The 14,878-nt window shown below is 45.1% G+C and overlaps 1 protein-coding gene across 1 annotated transcript in view; it reads left to right on the top strand.

Moving 5' to 3' along the window:
- Positions 1 to 9,882, top strand: part of LOC119974707 (C-factor-like) — a 72,153-nt gene extending 62,271 nt beyond the window's left edge. Inside the window, exons 5-6 of the mRNA XM_038813849.1 lie at positions 4,512 to 4,622; positions 9,505 to 9,882. Of these exons, the coding sequence (XP_038669777.1) occupies positions 4,512 to 4,622; positions 9,505 to 9,618 (225 nt within the window). The 3' untranslated portion in view covers positions 9,619 to 9,882. The remainder of the gene's footprint in view (positions 1 to 4,511; positions 4,623 to 9,504) is intronic.
- Positions 9,883 to 14,878: the final 4,996 nt, after the last annotated feature.

Below are 14,878 nucleotides of genomic sequence, written 5' to 3'. Positions count from 1 at the left end.
TTCTGCACTGCTCTTATATCCTTTTTCACTTTTCCTCTGAACTTTCTATATTCATACTGGTTCTCACTCATATTATCCACCTGATATCTGTCACGTGCACCCTTTCTCTGCTTCATCTTACTTTGTTTGTCTTACCTTTCCCCCTCATATAACTGCACGTTGACTGTACCTGAATTAGCTCTTCTTTAAAGGCATTCATATGTTCCCACCCCAATGCCATTGTACATCCCCCTAATTAATAATTGTTATCCTGGATTTCTCCTTGTTCTTTTCCATACCTAACCTGAACCTTATGATATTAAGATCACTATTCTCCAAATGGTCCCTGAGTGTCTTTTGATCCACTTGACCTATCTCATTCCCTAAAATCAGGTCCAGCAGTGTGTCTTTATTCATTAGACTGGAAATATACTGATTAAGAAAATTCTTATGAATACACTTCAAAAACTCTTGTCCCCCTCTTCCCTTTCACTGTCTCAGTATAAATTAGGATAATAGAAGTCCCCCATTCTAACTGGTTTTTACCTCTTTGTAATTTCTTGCCTATTGTGTTCCTTTGTATCTTTCCCACTAGTTTGTGTTTTATAAAATATACCCAGTAGTGTAATGCTCGCACATTTATCAGCTCTCGCAAAATAAATTCTGTCCTTGATTACTCTAGGACAGTCTCTCGCTTCAGCACTGTGATATATATTAGTCTCAATTTACATTGCCACCCTCCTTTTGCTTCACTATCTTTCTTGAATACCTAACATCCAGGAGCATTTAGTACCCAGTCATGCCCATTTTTCAGCCAGGTACCCGTTATTGACACTACTATATATTGTCATGTGCGAGGGCACAAAGTCAAAACAAACATCTTGTGAATGACCTGATCTGGAGGATCTTCTGCAAAACTCAAGTGAAGTAATAATTCACATCCACACCAGCCATGCAGATACAGCTACTTGATACAGAAATGGAAAATTAAAAACTCTCCAATGACCATTTGTGATTCCCCAGAACATGCCAGGGAAACTATTATTTTATTTCATTAATTTATGGGCGTGAGAGCTGCTCTCAAGGCAACATTGCCTTTGAGATGTTGGTTGATGATGGAGCAACTTGCTCAGCCACTATGTTGCTGTGCTTCTGGAGTCACATGTAGGCCTTACTGATAAGGAGAGCACATTTCCTTTCCTCATGGACTTATAAAAAAAATAATAATTTAAATGCTAGGCCAGCATTTCTTGCCCACCCATAATTGTCTTTGAGAAGGTGGTGGTGAGCTGCCTTCTCAAACCGCTGCAGTACATGTGGTGTAAGTACACCCACTGTGCAATTAGAGAGGGAGTTCCTGGATTCTGACCCAGCGACAACGAAGGAACGGCAATATATTTCCAAGTCAGGATGGTGAGTGACTTGGAGGAGAACTTCCAGGTGGTGGTATTCCCATATATCTGCCGCTCTTCTACCAGTTGGCACAGCTTACTCCCCAATGGGAGTATTATTCTTAAGTAATAGCGGCTGTAGTTAGCGTGTAAAGAGGCCCTGGTCAATAGTGGGAGAGCAAACTGGATAGATAAGTAAAACAAATAAGTATTCTCTAAAACTATGTTGGGATTTTCACTTAACCTTGCCTAATTAAGATACTTGCTGGAATGCAAAATTCAGTGCGCAGAATAGAAGTTACTTTAGTGAATACCCTAGTCTGAAAAGCAATTAGACCACTTGGACAGGACATCTATTATGAATAATTTGTTAAAAGATATAAGTAAATAATAACAGGCCAACACAAACAATTGAGTCTTTGAAAGTTAGTTGAAGGCTAGGGATGAGACAGGAGGGAATTACAAAATCAATCATGTGGAATAACCAAAGGTGATATTAGGAAAGATAGTGGGATTTTTTGAGAAACTCACCGAGTGTTTCGTGGCAACGAAGGGCAGTCCGTCATTGGCCGGAGGCGGGATCTTCTGGTCCCGCCGTTGTCAACAGGATTTCCAGTTGAATGAACCTCAATGCCGTGAAACCTGCAGCAGGGGGCGCTATTGGCAGAACGGGAAGATACCGCCAACGTGAAAGTATGGAAAACCTCTCCCGATATAAAGGTCTGGTTAATCAAGGACAGAAGGTGCTTGTGAAGGCTCAAGAAGTTAATGACAGATGAATGACATCAGGGCAGGTTTTTGCCCCATGGTTCAGATAAAAAACAACTCAACAATTTGTTGGCATTTTATGAAAAAAGGAAATCTTCTTTAGACCATAAGGCCCTGTCAATAATCCATCCAATCTATTTAGCGATGTTGGCTAAGGGATACATATCGATGAAGACAGCAGAGAGAACTTTCCTGCTGTTCTTCAAATAGTGCTATGGCATTTTCAATGTATACCTGGGAGCAGAGACAAAGCATCCATTTATCTCATAGAACAAAGAACATACAGTGCAGAAGGAGGCCATTCAACCCATCGAGTCTGCACAGACCCCCTAAGCCCTCACTTCCACCCTATCCCCGTAACCCAATAACCCCTCCTAACCTTTTTGGTCACTAAGGGCAATTTATCATGGCCAATCCATCTAACCTGCACATCTTTGGACTGTGGGAGGAAACCGGAGCCCTCGGAGAAAACCCACGCAGACACGGGGAGAACGTGCAGACTCCGCACAGACAGTAACCCAGCGAGGAATTGAACCTGGGAACCTGGCGCTGTGAAGCCACGGTGCTATCCACTTGCGCTACCGTGCTGCCCTTTGAAAGATAAAACCTCCAACTATGCAACATACCCTCAGTACTGCACTGCAGTTTCAAGATTACTACCTCTGAGGCACTATTGACCACTGAAAGTGTTCTCAAACTGCAAATTGTTGTGGGCAAGCATCCAACCCTTCTCTGTGCATATTCAGGAACTCCTGAGAAACCCCACAGTTTGGCCCATGACACCCTTCATAGGCCTCAGTAGAACCCTTGCCAGTAAAGAGATGGTGTGTGCTCTGTTAACTCTCTAACAAAATCCCCCAAACTTTAATTCACAAAAGTAATTAATCCCAGAAGAAATTTATTATCTTTCAAAGAGGTGTAATGGTTATTTTTGGAGCTCAAGATTTAAGAGTCTATTCTTCTTACGTTTGGAAGGGTGGTTTGGGTAAGCACTGCTGAAATGCAAACACTAATGGCCTCTTGTAATGATTCAGAAGACTCAATAGCTTGGGTTAGCTGGGGTTTCAAACAGATGCTGCATCATAAACACTGGATGACCTAGGCTTGCACTTCATCCAACCTCTCTGTCAAGTCTGCAGGTTTCCCAGAATCTCAGACCCATTTGTGTTTGTAAGGGTCCTGCCTGTGTGTTCCCTGTTTATTCCCTTATTTCCCCTTTCTTTTATTTCTCCCATTATCTTTTTGACCCATGGATGATTATTGGGCATGTCTTTTTATTGAATGCAGAAGTCTGTGCTGCTTTCAACGAGAAGATGCCGACTGGCCAGCATAAGTAACAAAGATGGGCTAGGACTCAGTTTGATTGATTGGCTGGTGGTCAATGGATTGACTCAAGGGGCTGTGCTCTGCCGGTAACAGGTGATGATTGGATAGAATTCCACTGGGAAGTTTTTCAGAGTTCCAAGATTTGAGTTTAGTTTTGATTCTGGCAGCTTGGTGAAGAGAACGAGTTTAACTCTCTCCAGAAAGAACTAGCTAACTGTCTCCTGAAGGCTACAGTGAGGGCTGCGTCTCTCTCCTGAAAGCTTGTGGGGGCTGAATTCCTGAGACTACAGAGGCCTGAAAATAAACCACAAACTGAAAGTAAAGTTTGACGTGAAATAAGGTACCTCTTTGAAATACTGTGAGCAATATAACTCTCTCCAGAAAGGTGCTTTGGGCAACATAACTCCCTCCAGAGGTTTGCTAAAAGTTGTGAGTACTGCATTCTTGAAACCACAGAAAACCTGACTAAATCAATCCACAGGAAAGTCATCACGGGCTGTAGACAAAGATAAGGATCTACTTTTTCTCCAAAGAGACTGTGAGTATTTATTTCTGTCTTCTGTGTGTGGGTGGATGATGTGTGCAGTTAAAGTGGGAGTCAGGAGTTAAATGCTAGTTAACCAGTTGAACTCACTGCATATTTCATGCCTGTTCTTGTTATAAATAAACAGCAATCATGTTTACATTTACAAACCTGGGGTCTGTAATTATTGGGCAGCCAACGGCCAAACACTTAATAATAATGTAATATTAATTGCTTATTGTCACAGTATTTTTATCAGAATTATTGGTTAATTAACTTGTGTTGTGACTCCAGGGCACTTGGGCCTCGAATTTACTGTGTGCTGGTCCAGGGTGTCCTAACAGTTTTGGCAAAGAAAAAAGGTTTAACATACCTTTCCTTGTCTTGTGTGTACTGTGTGTACCTTACAGCAGCTTCCACAGCCATGTGCTCAGTGCTCCCAATTTCTTCATACCATTTACTCTGAATGTGTCATGGAACTTGGACTGGAATGTATTTGATATTTTCCTTTGTTTCATTTTTAGGCTGCATTAAACATGGCGAGTATGTGTCTTTCAGAGGATCTGAAACAATATCAGATCCTCTGTACTGCTGTTCATCCTGGCTGGGTTCAAACAGACATGGGAGGTATGGAGGTAAGTAGATTAAAGTGGGCCCTAGGCCTAGAGTCAGTTTACTTTGCCCATCACAAGGCTAACCTCTGCACACATCCACCCCCCCCCCCCCCCCCCCCGACTACCCCCACCCCCTCAAACTTCTCCCTCTTTCTGGATGCAAGTGCTGGTCGCCTTCCAGATATATTTGATGTCTGAGCCTAAATAATGTGAGCAGCATATTATTTATGCAAGTGTATATGAAAGACTTCCATTTCTATAGCATGTTTCTTGACCTCAAGGCATTCAAAAAGCATTCTCCTGTTAAATGAGTAGGAACAGATGAAAATAAGTAGGTAAGCAGACACTGAAGACTCTTCCAGTCATTTTATGAGACCATGACTGATATGTATCTTAACTTATTACATCACCTTGGTTTTGTAACTCGTAATACCCTCCCTTAATAAAATCTATTCATCAGTTTTGATATTTAAATGAATATTTTTCTGATTTCACGTGGACCCGGATGCGCAGTGGGAGGTCGAGGTCTCATTTTGAAATCACCACTTCAGCACTCACAGCTAGCTCACTCAGCTAGTGAGCCTGGAATTCCAGCAGCTCCAATACTGAGCCAGAAATTTCATCCTCCTCAGGGGAGGGGTAGTTAAGGAGGTGACCATCTCAATGTTTCTGACAGGCCTGCAGAGAGACAGATGTTGTGGCGCATTCACATTGGTTCTATTACTCAAAGCCTAGTGTCAATAGCTGAAGTATGGCAAATCTTGGTCAAGCTGAGTGTCTGCGTGGAGTTTGGTGAAGTTCTTTGTCCTCTTTACAGATGTCTTCAAAACCATGAGAGGTCTGGATAGCATAGCGAGAGAGAAACTATTCACATTGGTGGAAGTGTCTAGAGCCAGAATTAATAGACTGATTGGCAAAGGAATCAAAAGCAATCTGAGGGAAATTGTTCTGATACAAGTGGTTAGGATCTGGAAATGCACTGCCAGAGGTTGCGGCAGAGACAGATTCAACTGTAGCTTCCAATAGGGAAATAGTTAAGTACATGAAAGAAACTAAAAATTACAGGGGAAAGGATAGGCGAATGGTGCTAGCTGGATTGTTCTCACAGAGCAGTGATGAACATGATGGGCCAAATGGCCTCCTCTATGCTGTAACCATTCTGTGATTCTCCCATCAGAAAGACCATTTCCACCCAACTCTACAATACCACTTGCCTCCACCTCTTCCTCAATTTATCCTGTTAGTCGATATTGTCACTTCCAAACTTGAATATTGGCTGTCATTCCTGACTTGAATTGGCTCCCAGTCAATCAACACCGGCAATTTAAAATGTTCATCCCTGTTCTGAAGTTCATTCATTGCCTTCCCCCTCCCTATCTCCATCTCCCTTTTGGCCCTCCCCACTCAATACTCTCTGTTGTTTTTCCCTCTCTCTCTTTTCCCCACTAGTGGTGGGTTGTGCCCTCAGTCGCCAAAGCCCATGCCTTGGAATTCCTTCTGCCTCCACATCTCCCCCTGCTCTGAGTGGAAGGATCCATTTTGTAAGTAATTGTCACCTGTTAGGTGGATATTAAGATATAGGAAGCCGAGCGGTAGGGTGAAGCCGATTTACTTATGGTCACGAAACATCTGCCTACGGCAGCTAATATATATAGAGTAAGATCCCATTGGGAAAACCCTGTCCGGGCCGACCTTTCTACTCTGTTCTTATGAGCGCCAGTTGGGTGGGTCTCACCCACTGGTGGGGAAGCTTATATTCAGCGAATCCCAGTTCCATGGCATTTTGTGGAGGAGTCAGGGCTCCTTTTCTGGCCTGGATCTTTTCCTCCACAGGGTGCATCCTTATCCATCCAGTAACTTATGTACGTTACAGCCTTTGCTTGAAAGACGCATTTGCCTCTCTTCAGGTGCACACCCACTTGGGAAAATTGTCTGAGGACCTCTCTAAATTGTCCAGGTGTTCTTTTTCAGTGGTCCCCATTATGAGCATGTTGTCCAGATATACACCATGGAGGATGCCTCCCATCACCTTCTGAGAAACTGCTCAGGCGGAAGAGACCGCATGGGAAGGCGAGTGTATTTGAATAGCCCCCTATGGGTATTTATGGTCATATACTTCCGTGATGCAGTGATCAAATCCAACTGAAGACATGCGTGGCTCATATCCAGTTTCATGAATGAGCAGCCTTCAGCCATTTCATGTACAAATTCGCCATACGTGGCATGGGGTAACTGTCCAGGTGGGATATCCTGTTTACGGTTAATTTATAATCCCCCCAGAGATGAACTTACTTATCTGTTTCCATCACCAGAACCACTGGTGTGGCCCACTCTGCAAATTGCACAGGGTGGATGATGCCTAAACACTCCAAGCGCCGTAACCCGGGGCAAAATTCTCCGACCCCCCGCAGGGTCGGAGAATCGTCCGGGACCGGCGGAAATCACACCCCCGCCGTGGCCGGAATTCTCCGCCACCCGGGAATTGGCGGGGGTGGGAATCGCGCCGCGACGATCGGCGAGCCCCCTGCGGCGATTCTCCGGCCTGCAATGAGCCGAAGTCCTGCCACTGAGAGGCCTCTCCCGCCACCGTTGTTTCAACTACCTCTGGTGGCGGCGGGATCGGCGGCGCGAGCGGGCCCTCGGGGTCCTGGGGGGGCGCGGGGCGATCGGACCTCGGGGGGTGCCCCCATGGTGGCCAGGCCCACGATCGGGGCCCACCGATCGGCGGGCGGGCCAGTGCCGTGGAGGCATTCTTTTTCTTCTGCTGCCGCCACGGCCTCCACCATGGCGGAGGCGGAAGAGAACCCCCCTACCACGCATGCGGAGAATTCCGCACTTTGGGGAGGCCCGACGCCAGAGTGGTTGGCGCCACTCCGCTACACCGGGACCCCCCGCCCCGCCGGGTAGGGGAGAAACCCGCCCCCCGGTGTCCAGATTTGTGGGAAAGGCATGGGGGACCACTTGTGCTCTGAACTATCTGGGCTGGGCCCCCAAGATGAAATAAATGCATGCCTTGGCTCTGTTTATTTTGTCCAGCACCCTCCTGGAATACCTCTAGATACTTCCTGAGGACCTCGTATAGGTTTCTGGTGCCCATCCAAAAAATCGAAGCGAAGTGTTCGCAGCCAATCATGGCTCAACAGGTTGGGTCCAGGCCCTTGCACAGATTACAGGCAGTCTGCCTGTTGCCCAAAGATCACCGGGGTCACTGTGGTTCCAATAATTAGTCAGATATAATTCTATATTTAAAATCCATACATATGTACTTACAGGTCCAGATATACACAGGCATGTACACCTGAAATCAGTTGCCTGTAATTTCAGACCAATAATGGCATGTGTTTTGTTATGCTGTTGTCGGAGCATAAGCTGCTTCCTTGATGTGCACTCTGACAAAGGAAGGTTCAGACTTGGAGATAGCTTTAACACATTTATTGAACTGGTAACAATTCTCCATTTGGATTCGACTCTCCTGTTAATCCTGCTGTAGCTACTCAGACTGATGAATCAGTCTGCTACAATCCAGGTGATGGGTGTGATGTGTTTCAAATCAACCCTGTGTGCTCACTGAGTGTCTCCACTGGAAAGAGGAAGATCATGTGTGCTGTGTCCTTTTATATGGGTTGGTGTAATGCCCTCCTGTGGTAGTGTCACCTCTCTGTGTGTCGTGAATGCCCATTGGTCGTGTGCTATCTTTTTTTTTCTTTTTTATAAATTTAGATTACCCAATTATTTTTTTACAATTAAGGGGCAATTTAGCGTGGCCAATCCACCTACTTTGCACATTTTTGGGTTGTGGGGGCGAAACCCACGCAGACACGGGGAGAATATGCAAACTCCACACGGACAGTGACCCAGAGCCGGGATCGAACCTGGGACCTCAGCGCCGTGAGGCGGTTGTGCTAACCACTAGGCTACCGTGCTGCCCTCGTCGTGTGCTATCTTACTGATCTATTGGTTGAATGTCTGTGTGTCATGTCTCTGGTGCTCCCTCTAGAGTCTGTCTAGCCTATGTGTATTTACATTAACCCCTTGTGTATTTACAGTGATGCACATCACCACAGCATGAAGCTTATTGTCCTTCGAAGGCAGGGGCATGGGGGTTGGTAGTGGTGGTGGGTGCTGATGACAGGGCACAAGGAGAGGTGAGCTGGCCCTGGGCTGTATCACTGTGTATTCCTCCAATGTCCTGGCTCATATTCCCACGTCAACCAATGTGGCTAAAAACAGATTAATCGGTCACTCATCTCGTAATTTATAGGGACTTATTCTGCACCAAATGGCAACTGGGCTTACCTCCACAAGACCAGCTACTGCACTTCAACAACAATGTGCATTCACATCGTATCTTTGACATGGTAAGATGCCCAAAGGGGCTTCAGAGGGATGTTATGGAACAACTAAGCCATGTAACGTGAGAACAGGGCAGAGAACCTAAGGCTTGGACAAACAGGTAAGCTCTCATTGATCGTCCTGAAGGAGGATAGTGAGGAAGAGAGGCAGAGATGATTAGAGAGGACATTTCAAATCTTGGGACTGATGCACCTAAAGGTGCAGTGACCATTGCTGGAGAGATTCAGTAATTCATTGCATATAAAATACTTTGAGATATTTTGGTGAGCTGTGCTAGGATGCTGTGTAGAGATAAATCGGTTCATCTATCTAATTATTCTAACATTGCTCCATTTAATTTGTGTGCTTATGATGTTAGCTGTGCTCTGCTGGACTGATTCTACCTTTAAGACATGGTTGGTGAAAACACTCTGACATAACCTGTGGCATGTACGAGCCACAGCCACCAACTTCTGTGACATCCCAACCTTTTTGGTCTGTTTCTGATTATATTTAGATGAATCCAGTCCTGGTTGAATCCAGTATTATTTATTTTTCCTTTTTTTTTCAGGCTCCAATGCCAGTTACTGACAGTGTCAGCAGTATCCTGAAAGTGTTGTCTAGCCTGTCACAGCGTGAGACTGGGAAATTCCTGGATTGGGAGGGAAAGGAGATTGACTGGTGATGAGTCATGCTGGCTTGGTAAAAGGCCCTTTAGAGCATCTATACGGATGACTCTGCAGCAGAGCCAAGGATCACAGAAATTCACTTATAGACCTTGGAGTACCACTTCACATGATTTAATTTCTAACGTCACCTCTGCAGCAAGATTCCGGAAAGGGCGAGAGATACTTGAATGCCTAGCCCCACACCTAAAGTGCTTCCGTGTATCTTGGTCCAAGTCCTAAAGAGCAACAGGTCATAATGACTAAAAGCAGAAATGTCATGCCGTTGTATATGAATCATTGTTTTTCTTCTTGTCAACTATATAATACCATATATATACATATATATTTTATATATGTCTATATATATATTATCTGTGTGGAGTTTTTATTTTACTGTCTTTGTAAAAGTTCTGAATACTGAATTTGTGCAGACACTCACACCATCCTTCACTTCTGTTTAGCCAATGTTGTCTTTTTCCATTCTCCCTTCTTAGATATTCTTCTTTTTGTGTTACAGTGATAGTGTCTCACTCAGGTCTCATGACATATTCTTATCACAGTGTATTGCACATATTTAGTAGTTGAGTCTGCTAAAGATGCACTGCAGCAAATCAGTGAGGCTCCTTCAGCAGCAACTTCCAAAACCAATGACCTCTACCACCAAGAAGGACAAGAACAACAGTTTACATGGCAATACCACCACCTGCAGGCTACATCGCCGTTCCTTCACTGTCACTTGATCAAAATCCTGGAACTCCCTCCCAAACAGCACCCTGGCGGTACCTACACCACATGGACTGCAGTGGTTCAAGAAAGGAGCTCACCATCACCTTCTCGAGGGCAATTAGGGATGGGCACCAAATACTGGTCCAGACAGTGATGCTTGCATTCCATAAACAAATATTGTCCATGGTATTTGCATTAATTTCACCCCCACTAGATTGAAAATAATGTATCTAATTAAAAGTGTGCATCTAGTTTGCACCTGATCAATTAGTATTCAGTTGACAGTATTTTTCAGCCACTCCATTAACCAGAAGGGTAATAAAAGCTGTGAACTGACAAATATCTCTCTTCTCTGAGGCAGTCCCTCAGGATCGAGGTCCATCGAGTTGTGAGATGGCTAGAAGATCAATGCGGGATCTGCAGTTTCTGTCACATGTGGGGCAAGTGGTTCTTGAAGGGTTGGAGAGAATAGTTCTTTGGAGGTTTATTGTTGTCCCTCTGATGCCTTGACTTTGCCTCTGCATGTTTCCCGCTGTGTCGATTATGCAGATGAACTTTCTCCATTTTGGTTGGTTACAAGCCTGGGACTCCCATGAGTCAGCAGGGATGTTTGATCTCTTCTGGGGGTAGTTTGAGGACATCCCTAAAATGTTTCCACTGACCTCGTGGGAGTCTCCTACCATGACAAAGTCCTGGGTAGAGCAGTTACTTTGGAGGCCTGTTTTCAGGCATATGAGCGGCATGTCCCGTCCTGCAGAGGTGGTATGAACACCTGGATACTGAGCATGTCAATAGACATCAATGCCTGGGAGACACTTGCTCAAAAGATACTCACTTCGAGGAACCTCCTGATTGAAGGGACACAATTCTTCGAGGACACCCAATGGCAACAGGGGACCCAGAAAACGAGGCTGAGAAAGGAATATGAGCGATCGAGAGTACAAGGACCAATCCCACCTCACGGACACACCTACCGATTGTGCAGTCCAATTTGAGGCACTATGATTGTGCTCTTCAGCCGTGCAAGAACCCATAACCAGCAACACAGAGTTTCTTAGGTGGACAATCATACTCGTCAGCGAGAGATCCCCTAAGATTGAGCATTTTGGTTTAGGAGTGGGAGCTACTGTTTGATGACCTTGCCAACAGATTTGGAGGATCTTGTGATGGCATTACTGGTGATACTGCTCCAGTGCTTTGAGGTGCCTGCTGTAGGTTGTTAAAAACATAAAGGAGCAAGATGAATCACCGCTGCCTGGTAAATCATGACTTAAGCCATCCGCAACACAACAACATATTCAAAATGCTCATTAATTATCTTGAGAAAACAATATCACAAACTGAACATTTTTCATTTAGGTCTTGATCCTCGGGATCTATATCTTCAAAATTAAATGTATAACATTCTCAATTAATTCAAATGACATAATCCTGGGAAGAATTTATTCCATTTGATTCAGTGTCATCCATTAAATGTTTCAACTGCTTCCATGTTTGTTCTCCAGATTCTGCTTCCCCTTCCATATGCATAGTGTATAAGGCGTCATGTTTTTATAATGATACATAAGGCACCGCTCATAATGGCTTGGATAAACATGTTGGATAAACTTATTAAAACGAGGCTCATGAGAACAGTTACACAACGGTACAAAACCTGAAGACCTTGGAGCAGTGTGATTCTTTTGGGTAACCAAATAGACTAATTGAACCAAAGGAGCTGTATGTGTGTTCTGCTCTAAGCAAAAGTGAAACTAAGACTAGATCACATGATACACTTCCCTTCTATTGTTATCCTTAAAGGCATATTCCAACACCAACAACATTACAAAGCAAGAGTTTTTCCAAGCATTTTTAACAGTTGAAGCTATTGAATGAAAAGGCAATCTTCCATGGAACTGCTTAACAATAATAACTTGTATTTATATAGTGCCTTTAATGTAAAATGTTCCAAGGCACTTTTCAAGGAGTCTTGCAGCCATGATGCTTTCATGGGATGGGGACTAATTTTAAAATTGGGATGATGGTCTCTTTAAGAGGGCGCGATTCTCCGCTGCCCACGACGGGTCAGAGAATAGCGGGAGGGCGTCCCCAACATTTTTCCCACCCTCCCGCTATTCTCCCCTCCCCCCCACCACGGCCGCCCCACGACACGAATCGCTGCTCGCCGTTTTTTACGGCGAACAGCGATTCTCCCCAGGCCGATGGGCCGAGTTCCCAGGCCTTTACGGCCGTTTTTACGGCAGCAAACACACCTGCTTGCTGCCGTCGTAAAAACGGCCGCAACATGCCTGTTCTGGGCATCCAGGGCCCCGATTGGCACGGCAGTACCACGGCCCGCAATCGGTGGGCACCGATCGCGGGCAGTGCATCCGTAACGGACGCACTCTTTCTCCCTCCGCCGCCCCGCAGAATCAGTCCGCGGGGCGGCCGAGGGAGATGACGGCCCCGCGCATGCGCGGGTTGGAGCCGTCCAATCCGCGCATGCACGGCTGACGTCATCGTGCGCGTCAGCCGGCGTGACGCTTGGCGCGTGGACTTAGCGACGGTCGCTAAGGCCGCGATGCCGTGGTTCACGGGGCCCCGCTGCTAGCCCCGCCCGGGGGGGGAGAATCGGGTCCCGGGAGGGGGCGCGGAGGCTGCCGTGAAACACGGCCAGTTTCACGGCAGCCTTTACGACTCGCCGCATTTGCGGAGAATCGCGCCCTGGTTTCCCTGAAAGGGGATTTGTGGTAAAGTACCCGGCTTCCAGTAACTGGCCAAGTTTCCTGGGAGATAAACAATAGAATAGCAAAGAGTCAACAAGAAGTTAATTAGAGGGGTAAGCAGGTTCCTTGGAGAGTACTTGTGTTCAAGCAGTTTTAGTTTTAGAACAAGCTTCGTGCAGGAGACACCTCTTTTACACAGGAATCAATTGAACTTTTGTGTGTTGGCTCCAATGGTTTAAAACCCATGTTAACTCCTAACAGGGAGTTGGACTTCTAGGGATAGCCAAGCTCAGGAGAGGGAGAGTTGAAAATGCAAGACCAAGAGGTAAAGAATCATTAAAAAAAACCACAAGAGTTCTGATCCAAGGTCAATTTCCAATGCTTAGGCATGAGCAATGCTTGTGCTGAAATGGAAATTTGCAACCGTGGGACCATCGGAGGCGATTTGAGTGAACAACCCTGGAGGAATTAAGTGGACGGCCCATGAAATCTCAATCCTTATACAATTCTTTGAAAGAGTGCTCAAACCAAATGGTTAATCTTCTAATCTAGGGCAGCACGGTGGCATAGTGGTTAGCACAGCTGCCTCACGGCGCTGAGGTCTCAGGTTCGATCCCGGCTCTGGGTCACTGTCCGTGTGGAGTTTGCACGTTCTCCCCGTGACTGCGTGGGTTTCGCCCCCACAACCCAAAAATGTGCAGAGTAGGTGGATTGGCTGCACTAAATTGCCCCTTAATTGGAAAAAACAATTGGGTAATTAAATTTATTTAAAAAAAATTTTTAAAAAAATCTTCTAATCTGACTTAAGTTTTGGGAGTGCAAGTCAAATGGGTGTAGAAGGAAAGTTGAGTTAAACAGTTCAGTTTAGAGAATAAGTAATTGTGTTCATTGTACTTTTAATAACTTTAACATAATTGGCTATTTACGATAGAGTGTGGTTAGTAATATTTATGTTCTTTGATTTTTATGCAGTAAAATAGTTTTGATTTAAATGGTGAATCTTGTGGCTTTATTCTTTTAGTAAGTACCTTGGTTTTCAGATTTCCAAAACGAGAAACATTACTGGTCTATACCGAAATGATAACCCAATTTCTTATACTTTAATGGACGTCAGTCCAACTCTCTCACAATGTTGTTGGAGTGCAAGAAATGTTTAGAATGGTAAAGGATAAACATGCTAGATGCTTCTGGGAGGGATTCTCTGGCCCCCGAGCCACACGTATCTTGGCAGCGCAGTTTCGCTGGCGACTGGATTCTGGATTCCTGCCGCTTGTCAACGGGATTTCCCATTGAAGCCAACCTATGCTGCCGGGAAACCTGTAGACAAGGGTGCGCTGCCGGCGGCAAAAGAGAATCCCTATGGCCGGAAAACTCCGGCTACTATCTTTTATTATATGTTTTCATCTGAATTATTCCGACCTGGAACCTGGAGATTGGCCTGGAAATTAGACGGCAAATTAAATTTAATGGTCACAATTGTCAATTATTGCACTTGGGTATAAAAATGTGGGACATGGGTATACAAGGATTGTAACCTGCTCTGCCATTCAATATGATCATGGCTGATTCTCTATCTCAATGCCATATGCCCGCACACTGCCCAAACCCTTTAGGGTCTAGAAATATATCCACTTCTTACATATCTTCAGTGATTTGGCCTGCACAATCTTCTGTAGTAGAGAATTCTACAGATTCACAACTCTCTGAATGAAGAACTTTCTCCTTAACTCATCCTAAATGGCCTACCCCAAGACTGCGATCGTTTGTTCTAGATCCCCCCAGCCAGAAGAAGCATCGCCCTTGTATCTAGTCTGTCCAGCTCTGTCAGATTTTTATACGTTTCAAT

This window comes from Scyliorhinus canicula, chromosome 12, assembly GCF_902713615.1.
Source record: "Scyliorhinus canicula chromosome 12, sScyCan1.1, whole genome shotgun sequence".
NCBI lineage: Eukaryota > Metazoa > Chordata > Chondrichthyes > Carcharhiniformes > Scyliorhinidae > Scyliorhinus > Scyliorhinus canicula.
The sequence above is the reverse complement of the archived record's forward strand: the minus strand, read 5'-3'. Positions and strand labels throughout refer to the sequence as shown.